Source organism: Somniosus microcephalus, chromosome 16 (assembly GCF_052327205.1).
Source record: "Somniosus microcephalus isolate GS21.2 chromosome 16, FLI_Smic_1.0, whole genome shotgun sequence".
Lineage (NCBI taxonomy): Eukaryota > Metazoa > Chordata > Chondrichthyes > Squaliformes > Somniosidae > Somniosus > Somniosus microcephalus.
In genome coordinates this window covers 48,027,156-48,048,768 of record NC_141002.1, presented here as the reverse complement: position 1 = coordinate 48,048,768, position 21,613 = coordinate 48,027,156, and the positions used below count along the sequence as shown (strand labels likewise).

At 48.9% G+C, this 21,613-nt stretch overlaps 1 protein-coding gene across 1 annotated transcript in view; it reads right to left on the bottom strand.

Moving 5' to 3' along the window:
• The window catches only part of LOC147106133 (uncharacterized), a 122,500-nt gene that overhangs the window by 20,787 nt on the left and 80,100 nt on the right, over window positions 1-21,613 (bottom strand). Inside the window, exons 16-18 of the mRNA XM_086008944.1 lie at window positions 21,413-21,550; window positions 20,208-20,374; window positions 16,967-17,055 (exon numbers count right to left, since the gene is read on the bottom strand). Of these exons, the coding sequence (XP_085865070.1) occupies window positions 16,967-17,055; window positions 20,208-20,374; window positions 21,413-21,550 (394 nt within the window). The remainder of the gene's footprint in view (window positions 1-16,966; window positions 17,056-20,207; window positions 20,375-21,412; window positions 21,551-21,613) is intronic.

Genomic DNA, 21,613 nt, shown 5'->3' with positions numbered 1-21,613 from the left:
GCCCTCTAAGAATTTTATATGTTTCAATGAGATCACCTCTCATTCTTCTAAATTCCATAGAATATAGGCCTAGTCTACTCAATCTCTCTTCATAGGACAACCCTCTCATCCCAGGAATCAATCTAGTGAACTTTTATTGCATCGCCTCTAAGGCAAGTATATCCTTTCTTAGGTATGGAGACCAAAGCTGTGCACTATACTCCAGGTGTGGTCTCACCAAAGCCCTGTAAAATTGCAGCAAGACTTCCTTACTCTTGTACTCCAACCCCCTTGCAATAAAGGCCATTCTAGTAAATCTTTTTTACATCTTCTCCAGTGTGTCTATATCCTTTTTATAATATGGAGGCCAGAACTGTTCACGGTTCTCCAAGTGTTGAAAATTTGCAGTTAGGGATAAAATGCACCCACTATTAGAGCCAGGGGAACTTAAACAGCAGAAGAGAGGAGACTGGGGGAGAAAGAGCAAAGGATGGCAATGGATGGCCAAAGATGTAGGTCCTGCATTGGACTCATCAGTCACCTGAGAACTAATTTTTAATGTGGAAGCAAGTCATCCTTGGTTCCGAGGGACTGCCTAAGAAGAGACTCCAAGTGTGGTCTAACAAAGGTATATAGGCCTAGAAATTCAGTGGGCCTTGCGCCCACTTAGCGCCTAAAGAGGTCTTTTGCGCCGGCGGGGTGGTAGCGCGGAAATTGAGTGCAGCGGTATTGGCGGCGGTAGCCGTTAGCGCTGCGCCGGGACCGATGACGTCATCGGTGTGCGCGGTGGCCCGTAACGCCCCGAAACCGCGCCGATCCCCATATTTATTTGCGGCCGCCTCCTCCGAAGCGGGCGCAAACAGCGACCAGAAAACGGGGCCGTCTTGCTGCCATAGTGGGGCGCTTTAAAGCGGAAGGTGCGGCCGGCCGCTTTTTCGGCGGCCGCCTGCCCGCACCTCCTTCCCCGGCCTCCTCCACCCCCCCCGCGGCATTGCCGGCTGGTTTCCGTGGAGCCCGGCACTTCTCCGTTGTGCCGGGCTCTTTTGCCGGCACTCGCGATCGGGGCTCCGGCCGTTGCAGGCACCTCCCCCTTAAGAGAAGGAGGAGGCCTGCAGTACCGCAGCCTGCCGCACCGCATTGGGTGGCGCTGCGGCAACTAGCGCGTCGATATTCAGTTGCAGCGCCCCAAACGGAGGCGGGCACACCCTGGTATAGCGCCCGCTTCCGAATTGGGACGCAGAAGACGAATATACGGCGTGTGCTAATGCCTCCCCGCCCAGCGCTAACTTTTGGGCGCGAGCGAGCTGCCCGCGCCCAAGTGAATTTCTAGGCCATAGTGTATGATGCTGTAAACACTTCTCAAAGTGCCTTAAAGGGAACCAGACAAAAAGTGTGGCCTGTCAATAGTGTGAAAGTAGGAGATCCTGTAGGGACTATGCACAACTTTAGTTTGAGAGTTTTCCTTATAGACAATTCAAGAATTGTTATATACTGACTTAAGAGCTTGGGTTTAACTTGTATTATTCTGTTACTGTAACTGTAGGATGAGAGAAAGTTTGTCTGTATTTTTAAAACCCAATTTCAATCCATGTTGGGTTGTGCAAAGACTTGGCCATTGTCACAAGATGTGTCAGTACTAAGGTACAGCTTAGTGGTAAAGGCATTCACAGCAACAAATTGTCTTCTAAAGGAAGGGTAGTGAGCAAATGCTAACACACTGGTTTGTAGTGAGGTTAATTCATTCTGAGCTCCTTTAGAAATATTTGTGGCACTGATCCACTTAAAACAGTTTAACCTCATGTATTGGGGAAGATTGTACATCCACCAAATTTTGCATCATTAGATTGCTATCTTTTAATAACCTGTAAAAATGTTATTTTTCATCCCAGCCTAGATTTTCCATCCAATTTAGCACCGTTTGCAGCACATGATTCAATTTACCAGCCTGTGAAAGTAGAAAACCATACAACTCTAGTGTTAAGTTACATGAAATTCAAGTATTAAACAGTACTGTACAACTCTGCTTCATTTTTGCTTCTTCAACCCACTTAAATGCATCTTAGATTTAATGTTCTCTGTACTATAAAATGCCACTGTTGCAGCCACCCCTTCAGTGTTTCTTAAATAAAATAACATTTTCTTGTTGTTTTATCTTTTGTTTGCAACATACATTTCTCTCTAATTTTCTTTCTTTACTTCCATTTCCCCTTTTCCTGAGCCTCTCTTTTCCTACCATTTTGCAGCTCTCTTCTGTAACTGTGGTCAATCCCATGATTGAACTGTTGCTGGATCTCCTCAGCCCTTTCCTGGAAGATTCAACCAGAAACGCTTCCAGTCTCACTTCCATGATGGATACTTATCAGGATACAAAACTGACTAGGGTAAATCCCAAGTCATAACTGTGTCACAATATCGCTTCCCTCTATATGCTGATCTCGGCTGTAACTTTTGTGTAAATAGGACACGTATACCCTGGCAGTAAAAGGAGCACTGTGCCTTTCAGAGACGGTTCAGCTGAGTATCAGTCACCTTGCCACATATACTGTGTTGGCTATACACTTACCACATTCAGTCAGAATCTGGCATCTCAGAAGGATGGTAATCAAAAGGCCAGTTAGTCCTTCCAGCTAGTTTGCAGATATTTTGGGGAGGATGGAGGATGGGAGGCTGGCCAGGAGAGCATTGGAATAGTCGAGTCTGGAGGTAACAAAAGCATGGATGAGGGTTTCAGTGGCACAGACTGAGGTTGGAGCAGATGCAGGGAATGTTAAGGTGGAAGTAGGCAGCCTGTGAGGTGGTGAGCTTGGAGAGGGCATGGAGGGAGATGGGAAACTGGAGAGAAATGGGAGTTTAGGGCTATGGCAGGAGAGGAACTCGTGGAATATTTGGCTTGCTGGGCAAGGAGAAGGGGGAAGCAACAGAGGAAGGTGAACAGATGGGGTTTCAAAGAACCAATGAACAAAGAAATCCAGGAGCTCCTTGCACTTGCTAGACGTGAGGGTGGAGCGGACAGGGCTTTAAGGAGGCAGTTGGCTGTATAGCCGACATTCCCCACCTCACTGCGCACGAACCACACTCATTTAGCTTTAGGAACAGGAACATCTATAGGGAACAAAAGCCTTTGTCGCTGTTAATTCTTACCCAATCTCTGAGATTGGATTTCACAGGGCTGGGAGTTGAAGAAAAAGACTGTAAACTTCCTTTACCTTATTTTATAAAAATAATAATTTACTAGCAATTACAAGTCAATTTTAAAGGTTGAAAATGAGAAAATTGCAGCTGGTCATTGATGCTAAGATTTATTTTAAAAAATGACATTACGCAATGGTGCGGAGGCCACTGATCTGAGATTATTGCCTAAGAATTTAACAAACGTATGCGTAAGTTGCTGAGTTTCACATTTTTGAAACCGCAGACATATTAGCATCCAATGAATGTGTTCAGGTGGATGGGAGCGATTAACAAAAAGTACAGGTTTAAGCACAGCAAGATCCGTTGCTACTGCCGTGATGACAAACAGTGAAAAACATTGACTGGTGAGCAAGGAGGAACCAAAAATGTTTGAGGGAATTAAGGAGGACACAAATGTGACAGGAAAGCAAAGAATACAGAGAGGCATAGGCACGAACAGGATTCTTGTAGGAAATACTCCTCTGTTATATATTTTATCACTGTAGCCTAACTCTGCCTATAAGGCCTACAAGCAAATAAGGGCCAATTCCAATTCACCTTCAAATATTTAATTCCATTTAACTTGAATTAAACATAAAACTCTTCATTTATAAAAGAAAGACTTGCATTTATATAGCGCCTTTCACGGCCACCGGATGTCTCAAAGCGCTTTACAACCAATGAAGTACTTTTTTTTAAAGTGTAGTCACTGTTGTAATATGGGAAATGCGGCAGCCAATTTGAGCACAGCAAGTTCCCACAAACAACAATGTGATAATGACCAGATAATTTGTTTTTGTTATGTTGATTGAGGGATAAATATTGGCCAGGACACCGGGGATAACTCCCCTGCTCTTCTTCGAAATAGTGCCATGGGATCTTTTACGTCCACCTGAGAGAGCAGAAGGGACCTCGGTTTAACGTCTCATCCAAAAGATGACACCGCCAACAATGCAGCACTCCCTCAGCACTGCACTGCAGTGTCAGCCTAGATTCATGTGCTCAAGTTCCTGGAGTGGGACGTGAACCCACACAAACTCAGAGGCGAGTGTGCTACTCACTGAGCCACAGCTGACGCATCAAGAATTCAGTTATCAATTAAAATAAATTCGATGCAGTTTGGTCAACTGTAAATAATCAGGGTCTGTACACGTTTGAGGGAATTCTGGGATGTAAACTGATGATTTGCAAAGAAGAGCGCGAGCCACCACTTCATTGATTTGAGAAAGTGGCTGTTAACTTGTTGTGTAACCAATCGTTTCTAACAGATGGCAGCAATGATGAACTTTTCAGTGTGCTCACTGATTACTGTCCTCAACTCCACACACCACATGCTCTGATATTCATAGGACTCTAGCAAAAAGCACAACTGGCAGGAATTTTGAAGCTTCAGTTTTGTAATTAGGTGCTTTACACCACATTCAGACTGTATACAAATTCATTTTCTAGAATGTTTTATTTTTCGTAATTATCTATATTTCGACCAGTTTGGTTAGATCCTGATGACGCCATTGTTGTGAGTTGGCTTAACTGTATAGCTTCCATTAATCCCAAGTAAATTCGCTCTGAACTGCTGCCAGGTTTTGAGCCTGCGGAGCCACAAGGCTTGCAGGAGATAAAGGAACACATCTCCCTCAGCAGGCAGCTGAAACCCCCCCCTCCCCACCCCACACTGAATGTTTCCAGTCAAGCTACACTCAGGGAAACCAGGAGGCCACACAAGCTTCGTCCAGACCTCTCTGAAGTGGAGCTTGCTGGCACTATCTATGTCTAGTGGCAAGAGTGGCGATGCTGGTGAATGCTGTGAATAGGCGGTCACCGATTGTGGCAACGCAAACTTTCTTCCCCCAAATTCTATTGCAAGTAGGAACTTGTAACGAAATGAGGAGGCTTATGAATGGAACACTTTCCCTCTTTCTTTTATGTATCAAGTGCTTGCAGGTCATGTACAGCTTGAGTTAGAGACAGAGTAAAGCTCCATCTACATTGCCCCATCAAGCGCTCCCTGATTAAGTATAGGATGTACAAGATACACGGAGCAATTTTTGTGTCTCTACTGCCCTGTTTGAACTTCAAAATGAGACCAAAATAACATGACCAGCTTTAGCGTAAACTTACTGATTTTGGTCGCCTTGATCTGATCTTTGGGTGGGCCTTGACTGAGAGGGCCGGAGCTCCCACTGGAAATGTGCAGGAGCCTAATCAATGTTAATCAGGGTCAGATGTCGTACTTACAACTCCCGATGCTATTTTTGGCCCCGATTTTCTGGCCGCCGTTGGGTGGCTTTTCATGCGGCCGGGGGCTGAAAATCGGCGAACAAGCGGGTCGGGACCCCCCCCCGCCTGATTCCCCGCCCCATCCGACTTTCGGACTGCCGTTTCCGCGCGCCCCGCTTCAGTCCCAGCCGCCGCTGGCGGGACTGGTCGTCGGAACACTAACAAGCAATTATCTGCTTGTTGAAGTGGATTTTCCCGTGACGTTGCGACTTTGGGGCTTTCCCCACCTGAACCCCGCTGCTGAGAGCTGACGTGAAGCTTGCTAGCTGTCAGCTGCAGGTAAGGAGAAGCTGCGATTTAAAGGGCCAGCACTTGTATGTTGAAGGACCTTGTTGTTGCAGGTTTGGGGCTACTTCTTCAAGGCTTAGGCACAGCTGTGGAAGGTTGGAGCCTCACACACTTCTCCAATGCGATCTCCTGGGAAGCCCCTCTCGCCACCCTCACTCAGCGCTTCCTCAGCGGAGGCATCTACGAGAAGCATGGGACGCCTTTTTTTCCTTCCCTTCTTGCCATTAGAGGATCTCCAGCAGCAGATGCGGCAGCAGCAGAACCAGGAACAGCAGGATCAGCAACAGGAGCACCAGGCTGCTGCTCACTCACCTGAAGCTGCACAGGCCAGAAGGGGCCAGTGCTTGGAAGTGGTTTGAGAGCACCTTGCTGCGCTTTTGGGGGACATGGGGACCCGTATCTGCACTGGCAGTCCTACTCAGAAGGACTTCCATGAGGATCTGGTTTCTCTGTTCAACAGATGGCCAACGCTCCTCAAGAGATGTCATTCTCTTATGTGCACTCACCATGTTTTCCGTACCCTGGCGAGTTATCTCCTCCATGGAGGTTGCCAACCTTTCCATGGTGATGTGTTCATGCGCCAATGACTCCACAAAGGCTCTGCTCATGGTCGCTATGGACTTCTCCATTCGCTCCACACTCGCAGCGACCCTGGAGACAAAACCTGCCAGAGACTCCTGCATCTGTGCATGGAGATCCATCACCTCTTCTCTTGCGGATGGACCCAGAGGCAGAGGGTTGACATGCAGCGCGGCTGAGCTGAGCTGGCAGAGTCCTGCGCCTCCGACGAGGACCCTCCACTGCTGTCCCCGTCTCCAGAATCTGCTGAGGCTCACTTGTGAGCTGTGAAACACCAGGGCCCCGATTTTCGGCTTGTGTGGGGAATGGTCGGATTTCCCCGAATGTGGGGTTTCTGACACATAAAAAAGTGTCAGCCAGCTCCACGCAATTTTCCCTCAAGTGGCCAATTAATTCCCAGCATGTGGAAAGCCTTGCTAATTGTCCAATTCAAGTCAGAAATCCCCACACTATGATGTCATAATTCGTGGTGCTTTCAAAGTGTCCAGCAAGCTTCTCCACCTCTGCAGGCTTCTCAACCACTCTTGCACAATGGCAGAGGAGCCTGCACCAGCTGCTGCCAGCGGCAGAGGCCGAGCTGCCTTCAAATTCGACGAGGCTTCACTGCAGGCATTATTGGATGGGGTTAGGGCCCACAGGGAGGTCCTCTTCCCTAGGTCAGGGTGGAAGAGGCCACCACTGAGACCAATGCTGCATGGATGTAGGTGTCAGCAGATGCCAACTCGCTGGGAGTCACCAGAAGAACCTTGGCATTACATCTCTATCTCCTTCCTTTACTCCCCCACAGTACCATCCAGAGCCCCCGTCCTCACTGTGGAGGAGGAAGAGGCTGTGCAGCCAGACTCCTCAGAGGAAGCTCCAACCTCTGAGGGCGCAGCGTCAGCAGAAGTAAGCGCACCCAGCACCAGCGCAGACACTCACACCTCGGGGGGACCTTCGGGACATAGAGTAGTGTTGTCACAAGTGAGCCTCAGCAGATTCTGGAGACAGGGACAGCAGTGGAGAGTCCTCGTCGGAGGGCGCAGGACTCTGCCAGCTCAGCTCAGCTGCGCTGCATGACGACCCTCTGCCTCTGGGTCCATCCGCAAGAGAAGAGGTGATGGATCTCCATGCACAGGTGCAGGAGTCTCTGGCAGGTTTTGTCTCCAGGGTCGTTGCGAGTGCTGAGCAAATGGAGGAGTCCATAGCGACCATGAGCAGAGCCTTTGTGGAGTCATTGGCGTATGAACACATCACCATGGAAAGGTTGGCAACCTCCATGCAGGAGATAACGCGCCAGGGTACGGAAAACATGGTGAGTGCTCATAAGAGAATGACATCTCTTGAGGAGTGTTGGCCATCTGTTGAACAGAGAAACCAGATCTTCATGGAAGTCCGTCTGAGTAGGACTGCCAGTGCAGAAACGGGTCCCACTGGCCCTCTAAAGCGCAGCAAGGTGCTCTCAAGCCACTTCCAAGCGCTGGCCCCTTCTGGCCTGTGCAGCTTCAGGTGAGTGAGCAGCAGCCTGGTGCTTCTGGTGCTCATCCTGCTGTTCCTGGTTCTGCTGCTGCCGCCTCTGCTGTTGGAGATCCTCTAATGCCAGGAAGGGAACGTCCCAAAGGCCTCCCATGCTTCTGGCAGATGCCTCCGTTGAGGGGGCGCTGAGTTAGGGTGGTGAGAGGGGCTTCCCAGGAGCTCACACTGGAGAAGTGTGTGAGGCTCCAACTTTCTGCAGCTGCTCCTAAGGCTTCAAAAAGTTCCCCCAAGCCTTGATCAACAAGGTCCTGCAGCCTGCAAATGCTGCCTATTTAAATCTCTTCAGCCCTCAGCGACCTGTTGCTGCAAGCAAGCAAGCCAGCTGTTTTCACGCCAGCTCTCAGCAGCGGGGTTCCCCGCAGGCGGGTTTCAGGTGGGGAAAGCCCCAAAGTCGCAACGGCACAGGAAAATCCACTTCAACAAGCAGATAATTGCTTGTTAGTGTTCCGACGACCAGTCCCGCCAGCGGCGGCTGGGACTGAAGCGGGGCGCGCGGAAACGGCAGTCCGAAAGTTGGACGGGGCGGGGAATCAGGCGGGGGGGGGGGGTCCCGACCCACTTTTTCGACGATTTTCGGCCCCCGGCCGCATGAAAAGCCGCCCGACGGCGGCCACAAAATCGGGGCCCAGGTGACAACACTACTCTATGTCCCGAAGGTCCCCCCGAGGTGTGTCTGCGCTGGTGCTGGGTGCGCTTACTTCTGCTGATGCTGCGCCCTCAGAGGTTGGAGCTTCCTCTGAGGAGTCTGGCTGCACAGCCTCTTCCTCCTCCACAGTGAGGACGGGGGATCTGGATGGTACTGTAGGGGAGTTAAGGAAGGAGTTAGAGATGTAATGCCAAGGTTCTTCTGGTGACTCCCAGCGAGTTGGCATCTGCTGACACCTGCATCCATGCAGCATTGGTCTCAGTGGGAGGCCTCTTCCTCCCTGACCTAGGGAAGAGGACCTCCCTGTGGGCCCTAACCCCATCCAATAATGCCTGCAGTGAAGCCTCGTCAAATTTGGAGGCAGCTCAGGGTCTGGCACTGCCCACAGCTGCTGCAGGCTCCTCTGCCATCCTGTGTGGTTCGTTTGGAAGCCTTCAGAGGATGCAGTGCTTGCTATGGACCTTGAAAGCACCACAAATGATGACATCATACTGTGGGGATTTCTGACTCGAATTGGACAATTAGCAAGGCTTCCCACATGCTGGGAATTAATTGGCCACTTGAGGGAAAATTGCATGGAGCTGGCTGACACTTTTTTATGTGTGTCAGAAACCCCACATTCGGGGAAATCCGACCATTCCCCACACAAGCCGAAAATCGGGGCCTTTGTCTCTACTCGCCAGATTATCACCCGTTTCTGTTCTCGTCCACGGAACTTGGGTGGTAGAAGTCGGGAGGTAATCATTTTGAGCGTACATTCAAGGGTTGCTCTGTTCCAGTCAGGAAAAGCAGATAGAGCACACTTTTTTAATGCCAGTTGCTGTGGATTTTGAAGCATAAAAGCTCCCCCATTAAGTGTCCCTACTGTTGCAGGTGCTGCTCAAAATTGATGCTTCCTTTCACTCCTGAATTTTACAGGTTGTGGAGGCCGGCCAGGAGAGTATTGGTATAGTTGAGTCAGGAGGTGACGAAGGCATGAATGAGGGATTCCGCAGCAGATGGGGGTGAGGCGGGCGACGTAACAGAGGTGGAAGTAGGCAGTCTATGTGATGGAGATTATATGGGGTCTCTAGCTCAGTTTAGGGTCAAGTAGGATGTCAATGTGACGAACTGTCTGGTTCAGCCTGAGTCAGTGGCTGGGGAGACGGATTTAATCGGTGGCTGGGTTTGTGGTGGTGGGGGGGAGCTAATACGATGGTTTCAGTCTTCCCAATTTTAACTGGAGGAAATTGCAGCTTATCCAGGAGGATGTCACCGAAGGAGTCTGATAACACCGAGGCAGTGGAGGGGTCAAGAGAGGTGGTGGAGAGGTAGAGCTGGGTGTTGTAGCATACATGCGGAAGCTGACCCCATGGCCCCGATTTTCTGGCCGCCGTCGGGCGGCTTTTCATGCGGCCGGGGGCCGAAAATCGACGAAAAAGCGGGTCGGGACCCCCCCCCCCACCTGATTCCCCGCCCCATCCGACTTTCGGACCGCCGTTTCCCCGCACCCCGCTTCAGTCCCGGCCACCGCTGGCGGGACTGGTCGTCGGCACACTAATTACCAATAATGACCTCGTTGAGGTAGATTTTCCGGGGCCGTTGCGACTTTGGGGCTTTCCCCACATGAAACCCGCCTGCGGGGAACCCCGCTGCTGAGAGCTGGCGTGAAGTTTGCCGGCTTGCTAGCTGTCAGCTGCAGGTCAATGGAGAAGCTGCGATTTAAAGGGACAGCACTTGTATGTTGAAGGACCTTGTTGCTGAAGGCTTGGGGCTACTTCTTCAAGGCTTAGGCACAGCTGTGGAAGGTTGGAGCCTCACACACTTCTCCAATGTGATCTCCTGGGAAGCCCCTCTCGCCACCCTCACTCAGCGCTTCCTCAGCGGAGGCATCTACGAGAAGCATGGGACGCCTTTTTTTCCTTCCCTTCTTGCCATTAGAGGATCTCCAGCAGCAGATGCGGCAGCAGCAGAACCAGGAACAGCATGATGAGCACCAGGAGCACCAGGCTGCTGCTCACTCATCTGAAGCTGCACAGGCCAGAAGGGGCCAGCGCTTGGAAGCGGCTTGAGAGCACCTTGCTGCGCTTTAGGAGGCCATGGGGACCCGTATCTGCACTGGCAGTCCTACTCAGAAGGACTTCCATGAAGATCTGGTTTCTCTGTTCAACTGATGGCCAACGCTCCTCAAGAGATGTCATTCTCTTATGAGCACTCACCATGTTTTCCGTACCCTGGCGAGTTATCTCCTCCATGGAGGTTGCCAACCTTTCCATGGTGATGCGTTCACGTGCCAATGACTCCACAAAGGCTCTGCTCATGGTCGCTATGGACTCCTCCATTCGCTCCATACTCGCAGCGACCCTGGAGACAAAACCTGCCAGAGACTCCTGCATCTGTACATGGAGATCCATCACCTCTTCTCTTGCAGATGGACCCAGAGGCAGAGGGTCGACATGCAGCGGAGCTGAGCTGAGCTGGCAGAGTCCTGCGCCCTCCGACGAGGACTCTCCACTGCTGTCCCTGTCTCCAGAATCTGCTGAGGCTCACTTGTGACAACACTACTCTATGTCCTGAAGGTCCCCCCGAGGTGTGAGTGTCTGTGCTGGTGCTGGGTGCGCTTAATTCTGCTGACGCTGCGCCCTCAGAGGTTGGAGCTTCCTCTGAGGAGTCTGGCTGCACAGCCTCTTCCTCCTCCACAGTGAGGACGGGGGCTCTGGATGGTACTGTAGGGGAGTTAAGGAAGGAGTTAGAGATGTAATGCCAAGGTTCTTCTGGTGACTCCCAGCGAGTTGGCATCTGCTGACACCTGCATCCATGCAGCACTGGTCTCAGTGGGAGGCCTCTTCCTTCCTGACCTAGGGAAGCGGACCTCCCTGTGGGCCCTAACCCCATCCAATAATGCCTGCAGTGAAGCCTCGTCGAATTTGAAGGCAGCTCGGGGTCTGGCACTGGCATCCTGTATGGTTCATTTGGAAGCCTTCAGAGGATGCAGTGCTTGCTATGGACCTTGAAAGCACCACGAATGATGACATCATACTGTGGGGATTTCTGACTCGAATTGGACAATTAGCAAGGCTTCCCACATGCTGGGAATTAATTGGCCACTTGAGGGAAAATTGCGTGGAGCTGGCTGACACTTTTTTATGTGTGTCAGAAACCCCACATTCGGGGAAATCCGACCATTCCCCACACAAGCCGAAAATCGGGGCCCATGTCTTCAGATGATGTCGTTGAGGGGCAGCATGTAGATGAGGAGGAGGAGGAATGGGCCAAAGGATAGATCGTTGGGGTCTCCTGAGGTAAGAGTGTGGGGCGGGAGGAGAAGCCATTGCTGAGGATATGATTGTATAGCTAAGAGTGGAACAAAGCATGGGCAGTCCCAGTAACCTGGACAACGGAGGAGAGGCATTGGAGGAGGATGGTGTGGTTGACTGTGTCAAAGGCTGCAGACAGGTTGGGGAAGATGGGAAGCGATAATGCACCCTGGACACAGTCAATCACTGAGGAGTAATTTGTGACTTTGATTAAGGCTGTTTCAGTGCTGTGGCAGGAGGGAAACCTTATTATACAGATTTAAACATGGAGTTTCGATAAAGATGGGCACGGATTTGGGAGGCAACAACACTTTCAAGGACTTTGGCGAGGAAGGGGGGTCGGAGATGGGATGGCAGTTTGCAAGGATAGAGGGGGTTTTTCAGGAGCGGGGGTGATGATAGCTGTTTTGAAAAGAATGGGGCAGTACCTGAGGAGAAGTAACCATTTACAATGTCATCTAGCATGGGGGCCAGGAAGGGGTGTAGGGTGATCAAAGTTTAATGGGAATGGGGTCAAGGGAGCAGGTCGCGGGTCTCGAGGGCCTGACGGGAGATAGGAAAGGAAAGAAACTAGAGAAAGATGCGGAATCAGGGCCAGGGCAGGAGGGACTGTGGGGAAGAGGGTTGGCTTGGTGGCAAGCAGAAGGTGAGAAGCAGCAGAGGCAGCTGAACAGATGGCCTCAGTCTTAGTGATTAAGGTATTGGGTTAATCAGACAGAGAATGAGATCCAGCCACAAGGTGACAGCAGTATAGCATCTCCTCCAGAACTTCCTTTTTATAGAAATCAAGGAAGATAATACGTCCCTGGGGATTGTGAGCTAGCTGTGATGCAGAGCTGGGATAGTGAAGAGAATGATGTGCATCACTATGGCAGCAAACATATCGGAGGAGGGCCGGAGATAGAAGGGGTGCTTGCTCACCCCAACCACTGGGAGTCTCACAGATAATTCCTGATAAATGCTTTGGTGCTTTTATCTAAAATTAAACTTTTTGGTTTAATCTTCAATCAGAAATTCGATAAACTGTAGATAAAAATATCCGAGTTAATTTAAAAATCTTTGTAATCCAGCCTATTTGTAATCATTCATCCATCAACTCAATTCAAATACAACAACAACTTGGATTTATATAGCACCTTTAACATAGTAAAGCGTCCCAAGGCACTTAATACTGACAGGAAAGGTATCACCAGTGGAGTGCACTTCATGCACGGAGCAGTGAAAATGCTGATAACTGAAAAATACTTGAACCATCAACTTGGATACTGTATCCATGTGTTACATTTATCCCACAACATGACTGCAGCAAAAGTAAAGGGTTTGATCCACTTCAATTCTATACAGTGGGAATAATCAGTAGTTTGATGCGCTGGATCATTTATTGATTGTACGTGTAGCTGATTCTACTTGCTGTTCATTTCTAAAATGCTCTGAATTTGTTGGGAGATATCATTGCCCAGTTAAATTGGGGTTGAACTTTGCTGAAATAGTATTACCATACAAAAGTAAGAATTTGATTCACTTTAAAATTACAAGGTGACAGAATCATAGAATGATACAGCACAGAAGGAGGCCATTCGGCCCATCATAGCTGTGCCGGCTCTTTGAAAGAGCTATCCAATTAGTCCCACTCCTTTGCCCTTTCTCCATATCCCTGCAAATTTTTCCCCTTCAAGTACTGTATCCAAGAAACCCCACTGATGAAGCAAATCTCAACAACACCATGACAAAGCTCATTATAGTTCAGTACACGACCACCTAGTCTAATTCTTCTGGAGAATAATAGAAATAGAGAAACACTCCGAGTGAAGGGAGGACTACAGAATGTTATCTGTGGACCTGCTAGCCTCAAAACTGGTGATCATTCCAACACTGCAATTGCCATCTCCAGACCATTCAAGAACCTGGTCATGAAGTGCAGAGAATAGTTGTTAAACAGAAGGGGGAATTTGGGGAGGGGAAGTCGGGGGTGGGAGGGAGGGGGCGAGGGGAGAATTACTTGTAATGACAAGGTTTCGTGTTTAAGGTTTCCCCAACCAGATGGATGGGCACTCCCCGATAAATTGAGTAAGAGGAAGATTCCTTTCGAGGGCGGGTTAGCGGTCTACGATCAAAGTGGGTAGGACGCTGTGCATTCTCCTTACTGGTAGGAAGATCGCGACAAACATGAACAAACAAGTTTGCACTGTATAGTCACTATCCCACGCACGCGAGGTTGACGAGTTGGAATTGTTCGCCTTCTGCCACATTCGGCTGTGGCTTTGCTTATTTGAAAACAACGAATCCAGAAATATGGAAGAAAATGAAATCTGGGATAGACATATTTTTAATATTTATGAGTGCCGAGGTACATAACTTGTTCAATGTTTTTCAGTTAATTTATTTCTGTTCAACATCATCCTTCACGTGTTTCTTTAGTTCACAAGTTCTGTACTAATCTGTATAATCAAAGGAAATCCCTTGTTTCTTAGAACTAATCCTTTCCAAATCGTTAGTGTGGTGTGGTTAGGGTGGGCAGATGATGGATGCAACAACCGCAGAAAGAAGTGAGATTAGAGGGCAGGTTGAAGGATTTGTCACCTTCTCCTTTGAGGTGCATTTATTTCCAATATTTCTGTACATGCTTCATGGAGCTTTGACAAATGACTAAACCTAGAAACTCTGCTTTACAGAGTCCGGTTACAACCAGGCTTCTTTCACAATACTCGTGGAGAATCCCACATCCTCGGTCACATGACTTAATAATATAGGGGGGAAAATTGAGTCGCGCCCCCTTTGGGGCGCTAACTTCGCCGGGGCGCCCCTGCGGCCAAAATTCACCAGTAGCGCCCCAAGAGGGAAGCGGGGTGCTACTGGAAGCGCCCCGCCTCCCTCTTGGGGCGCTGCGAGTGAATGTCGCGGCGCTACGTGCCGCAGTACTGCAGGCCTTCCTCCCCAGCTGGGCCACCAGGGATTGGAGTGCCGGCCAAAGAGCCCGGCACTCAAGAGAGGTGCCGGGCTCACAGAGCACAGCCGGCACTCCATGGGGGGGGGGGGGGGGGAGGGGGCGGCAGCGAACGAGACTGGGGACGACAGAGAGGGCATGTGCTGGCAGGCAGCCAGCAACAAAGATAGCCGCCTGGCACCTTCCCTTTAATTAGCGTCGCCCCGGCTGCAGGTAGGCCCCCCTGACCCCATCGGACATAGCGTCCGGTGGTAATTCAGGGGGCGCTACTGAAGATCGCGGCTGGGGAGCTGCGCACAGTGATGATGTCATCGCCGGCGCAGTGCCGCGGGGCGCTAACGGTTACCGCCAGCGCTAACGGTTACTGCCGGTACTAATCTCCCGCTGAATTTCACGAGAGGCATTGGCACCGTGCCCAGGCGCTAGTTGCTTTGCGCCCCTCTTAGGGCGCTAACAGGAGGCACAAAGCAACCGAATTTTTAGGCCATAGTTTCAACTGGTCTACCTGTGTGACTGCTCCAATCAGAATGTTTTGACTCAAAGTTAAATAAATGAAGGATGTGCTGACAAGTGGCAAGTAACATTCGCACCACACAAGTGCCAGGCAATGACCATCTCCAACAAGCGAGACTCTAACCATCTCCCCTTGACATTCAATGGCATTACCATCGCTGAATCCCCCACTATCAACATCCTGGGGGTTACCATTGATCAGAAACTGAACTGGACCAGCCATATAAATACTGTGGCTACAAGAGCAGGCCAGAGGCTGGGAATTCTGCGGCGAGTGTCTCACCTCCTGACTCCCCAAAGCCTTTCCACCATCTACAAGGCACAAGTCAGGAGTGTGATGGAATACTCTCCACTTGCCTGGATGAGTGCAGCTCCAACAACACTCAAGAAGCTCGACACCATTCAGGATAAAGCAGCCCGCTTGATTGGCACTCCATCCACCACCTTCAACATTCACTCCCTCCACCACCGGCGCACTGTGGCTGCAGTGTGTACCATCTACAAGATGCACTGCAGCAACTCGCCAAAGCTCCTTCAACAGCACCTTCCAAACCCGCGACCTCTACCACTTAGAAGGACAAGGGCAGCAGACGCATGGGAACATCACCACCTACAAGTTCCCATCCAAGCCACACACCATCCTGACTTGGACCTGTATCGCCGTTCCTTCACTGTCGCTGGGCCAAAATCCTGGAACTCCCTTCCTAACAGCATTGTGGGTGTACCTACACCATATGGACTGCAGCGGTTCAAGAAGGCAGCTCACCACCATCTTCTCAAGGGCAATTAGGGATGGGCACTAAATGCAGGCCTAGCCAGCGACGCCCACATCCCATCAATGAATAAAAAAAAGGAAAAAAACCCTGCAGTGTGATACATAACTCGATTAATGGCATAGACCGTAACCCAATCATCATTTTCTAGCTTCACTATATTTGCTGGGATTTGCTGAGATAGCTGCTGTTGATGATGAAACCTTTCCAATGTCCCAATGCAATTAGTCCTTTAAAAATCTTCCACTGTGTGACTATTTCTGCGGATTTCCCCCCCCCACCCCCCCGTCCACCCGCCCATGAAAAGGTTGACTTCTTGTCGGGATGTAGTTGCACAAGAAACTACTCGCCCTCCGGACCTCACCAAAGTGCCTATTATTCATATAGGAACCTTGACGCTGAGTGAGTTTCCGCAGGCAATTCTATCACCGGGCGGTTCATGGGGCCCAAAACCTATCCTCATCTGATGACCAAACATGCAAACCTTCAGCAGGTGATCACTGGATAGCAATCTGGAGTGGGAACCATGGCTCGTTCTCCCCTCCACTGCCCTCCTGCTAGAGGTCAGTTTACTCACCACAGCCGAGAGGTCAAACCTAAGATCTTCCTGTCTGTATGGCTCAGCTATCTTAACAGTTGCGCCACTGGGAGAAGTATGGCTATTTGTTAGTCTATAGGACTCCTCCAATGGCATGGCTGAGTTTGGGCAGTCACAGGTAGGACACTGTATTATGAACCTGCATCCAACTTCTGCACATCAGCATTCCAACAGGAAGCATCAGCAATTTACCTCACTTAGAATCAACGCTGACTGGATCAAACCCTAGCAGAGCAACATGACCAAATGCTACTGGGCTGAAGTGAGAACATTTCTCTTCCTGTGCTCTGTCTGAAACCCATTTGAAGTTTACCTCACTGACAGAATCCCGACAGAGTTCACAGTGATCAGATGCGCAGGTTGGTGACGATGGTAAAGGTCTCTTACCTGTCACCAGCTCCGGACACGTTCAGTATTTCTTCTGCCTCAACAGCGATCGCTGGGTAATAGATACCACAAATCTTACCAGGTTCAATCTGGGAGAGAACAAAAACATTGAAATAAATGCAGTCACACTGTGTCAGAGCCCCAGTGGACCATGGTATGGAGCAATTAGACATGTGTCACAACCTCCCCAGAGTGAGTTACCCATCTTAACCCTGCTGTTATAAGGAGGTGCCGATCAGAGGCTAAGCACTTCCCTACCTGGAGGATGAGGTGAACTAGAGACTGGGTCACCCCAGACATTCTCGTGCTGCTTTAGCCGTGTGAGCGTGCCCACGGCAACTCCCATCTCAGATTCTTTTCCATGTATTTCCCTGCCTCTTGTAAGTAGTTCACTGGCATGTGTTAATTAGATATTGGGTGCTTGGGGGCTGAATGGCCAGTTCAAACTAGCTGTGTCTGCAAAGTGTATATAGAATCATAGAATGGTTATAGCACAGAAGGAGGCCATTCGGCCCGTCGAGCCCGCGTTGGCTCTCTGCAAGAGCACTTCAGCTAGTCCCACTCCCCCGCCCTTTCCCCATAGCCCTGCAAATTTCTTTCCTTCAGATACTTATCCAACTCCCTTTTGAAAGCCGTGATTGAATCTGCCTCCACCACCCTTTCAGGCAGTGCATTCCAGATCACCTTTGGTTCTTTTGCCAATTACCTTAAATCTGTGTCCTCTGGTTCTTGACCCTTCCGCCAATGGGAACAGTTTCTCTCTATCTACTCTGTCCAGACCCCTCATGATTTTGAACACCTCTATCAAATCTCCTCTCAACCTTCTCTGCTCTAAGGAGAACAACCCCAGCTTCTCCAGTCTATCAACGTAACTGAAGTCCCTCATTCCTGGAATCATTCTCATAAATCTTTTCTGCACCCTCTCTAAGGCCCTCACATCCTTCCTAAAGTATGATGCCCAGAATTGGACACAGTACTCCAGTTGGGGCCAAACCAGTGTTTTATACAGATTCATCATAATTTCCACACTTTTGTACTCTATACCTCTATTCATGAAGCCCAGGATCCCGTAAGCCTTTTTAACTGCTTTTTCAACCTGCCCTGCCACCTTCAATGATTTGTGCACACATACCCCCAGGTCTCTCTGTTCGTGCATCCCCTTCAGGATTGTACCATTTAGTTTATATGTCCTCTCCTCATTCTTTCTAACAAAATGTATCACTTCACACTTTTCTGCATTAAATTTCATCTGGTGGTTTGATATAGGGGGATAGTTGTGAGAGGACAAGCTAGAGGTGCGAGCGCACCTGAGTGAGCGGGTACTCGGAGTGAGAGTAAGGACTTCTAAAATGGGAATTTGGTGAAAGTGGGAATTAGGTGCAAAGGAGGAAGGAGGTGCTAAGTAGACTAGCTGATACTATACATAAATCATATAAACTTTATAATTTAACAAACTAAATAAATCTTATAATAGCAGCACCGGAAGGGACAGTAATGTGTCATTCCTGGCAGATGTGTGGGAGTTTCAAGCACCAGGTGTTGACTCGGACAATCACACCTGTGGGAACCATCTCCAACTCACATTATCGAGCTTAAAATGTCTGAACTTGAGAAGGAAATGGGAGACATGTTTGGGACGAGAGCAGTTTCTGGAGCGAGAGTTTCAGAGGGTAGTCACCCCAGTGAGAATTAGGGAGCATGGCAGTGGAGGAGGAAAGATGGGAGACTATCCGAGGGGCGGGGAAAGGCAGAAAAGAACGGTTAGAACAGGATTGGCCAAGAGCAATTTACGCTCTCACAGATCTGAAGCTCTAGCTTCCTGTGGGGAAAATTAGGTGTCTGGGCAGGGCCTCAAATATCAATGGCACCAACAGTGAGCTCCAGGTGGGGAGATTAGCAACACCGCTAGAAAAGCAGTAGTGATTCAATTGTTAGAGGGGCAGACCAGACCGACAGTCCCGGATGCTTTGTTGCATCCCAGATGCTTGGATGTGGTGTACCTGGACTTTGAGAAGATTAAGGGGTATAGAATTAGTAGGATAGCAAACTGAACTAAAAATTGGTTAGAAGGTAAAAAACTGAGTAGGAGTTAGGGGCAGTTTTCCAGAGTGTTTATAAGTGGGTAGAGGTGTCCCGTTGGGCTCAGTTCTGAGGCTATTTCTGTTCACTATGTGTAACAATGATTTGGATATAGGGCTGGAGGGAGTGGTGTTGAAATTTGCCGATGATACCAAAACAGGCTAAATCTAGGTTTTATCGCTAGGTATAGAATATAAAATCCAAAGATAATGATGAGCCAATATTAAACCTTAATAAGACCCTATTAAAATGCAGTGCAGAGATCCACGCTATAGGAAGGATATTGAGGCTTTAGGCAGGGGCAATGCATCTTCACCAGGAAGCTACCTGGTATGAGGAAATACGAAGAAAAACGTGAAAGATTGGGTCCTTTTTCATTAGACCAACGTAGATTATAGGTTGATACAATAGAAGTGCTTAAAGTTATGAAAGGATGGGACATTATAGATAGAAGTAGACTGTTTCCAGTAGTTGAGAGGTCAAGAATGAGGGTCAATAGAATCATAGAAATTTACAGCACAGAAGGAGGCCATTCGGCCCATCGTGTCTGTGCTGGTACAAAGTTAAATGTAAAAGATTTAGAACACATGGCAGGAGAAACTTGTTCACACAGAGAGTTGCAGCTGTAGAATTGAATTCCAGGGTTAGTGCTTGAAGCAGAATCTGTCAACTTTCAAGATTAGGTTGGATAGATGGATGAAGGAAAAGGGGTTGAATAGATGTGGAAACAGGCTGGGTAAATATAATTCAAACTATTCACTCGTGTGGAGGTAAACGTCAACACAGAGTGGTTGGGCTGAATGGCCAGTTTCCGTGTTGTAACTTCTATGTATTTTCAGGGCAACAGCTAATCTCCACTATACACCAATGGTCAATGACACAGCAAAGATTGAGGACTCGCTGTGTGGGGAATTCTGGGCCTGTGACAACACGCTGGAGCCCTATATATTGGGTCACCTGCCCTGTAACATACCACGCAGTGACCATTCACAAGGAAGTGGAGGCCTTGGAGCCAGTTACCGGTTCACTTTGTTGTCAAAAGAACAGTGTGCGGCACTTGAGAAGGAACCAAAATTAATATGTCAACATTTTGCGAATCCACAAACAGAAGCTATAGACAGGCGACTCGTCGGTGAGTGAAGATTCCAATGTCATTGCTGACCTGAGCGGCTTTCTTTGACTGAAGAGAAATCGCTCCTTTTTCACTTCTGCCACACAGGAGCACACCGTGTTGACCCAGGGTTACAATCACACACTGCAAGTGTTTCAACAGTGGCCGTGACATGTCCAGCGCAACACCAATGACGTCATCCAGCTCCGAGGGCAACTCTGTGCAGTTGAGGAAAACTGGATGATAACCTTATAGACATTAAGGAAAGTTCAAACTAAGAGTGGATGGTGAGTGCAACAGCTCACAGATCCAACATATGGAAGATATCTTTGTCCACTCATACTGGCTGAGCAGCATATCCAACACACTCTGCATTTACACTGTTGGAATAAAAAAAAATTACCTTTGCCCCTTGTCCCCAGCACTACTAATTTGTTCTGCATTCAAGTGCAACAGCTACTCAGAAGCAGAACAAAGCAGCAGCCATGTTAGATTGTCCACTAGTTTAGAATTGGAAGTCCAAGAATGGGACAAAAACTCCCAGTGCTCGGTGGGTGGTCTGATCTATCCTATCTGCATGGCCATAATGTTGACTCCCCAGTGACGAGTGGAGGTGGAGTTGTGGATGCAAAGCGTCTGTAAAAGATTTAACAGGCAGCGTGCTTCACCAGAAATGGATAAATACCATTCTTTGTGTATACTGAGCTACCTCATGTCATTCTCCTTCTCACTTTAAAAATCTTTTACTAAAATGCACTCACAAATACAACCCAGTTCCCAGTGCAATGACACATAGCATAGGACCACCGAGTTGTGCCACTGGACCGTGGGATGAGTATTCACACACTAGAATCCCCTCGCACACCCTGCGGATTCCTAATTGCAGCTTTGCTGCTGTGGCTCTAACAGAGAACAAGCAGTCCCTCCCGTATAGGGGGTATCTAACTGAGGCCAAATCCCCATAAAGGTTTTCTGCTGGCCAGTTTCAGAGCAGCTTTGGCCTGGGAGCCAGTTACATATCAGCCTGTGCATCAGCAGAGGAAGGTGCGAGTTGTGCAAGGACAACGACCAGACAGGAAGAGGAGAAAATACAATTTTTGTTAAAAAGAAAGAAAATTGAGTCTCGCACTCAACCAAATGTGAAATAAATACAATTCAATATTAATATAATCATGAAAAGACGTTATCCCTGTTGGGTTCTAAATGTCTAACCTGTTCGAAACATGTTGCAAAATATAATAATTGGAAAAGATTACCTGCTGGTACTGGTAATCTGAGCGCCTCATTCATTGCTCGCAGTTCCATCAGATTGGGTGTTGTGAATGCCAGGGCTTTCCAACTATCTGACTCAAATGGTTTGCAAGCTTTGCTGAAGTCTGTTGGTTCAAACAACACTGCAAACAAGACAATGGATAAAAGATGTGGCGAGCTTTCCTTGAACACCCCACGAACGTAAC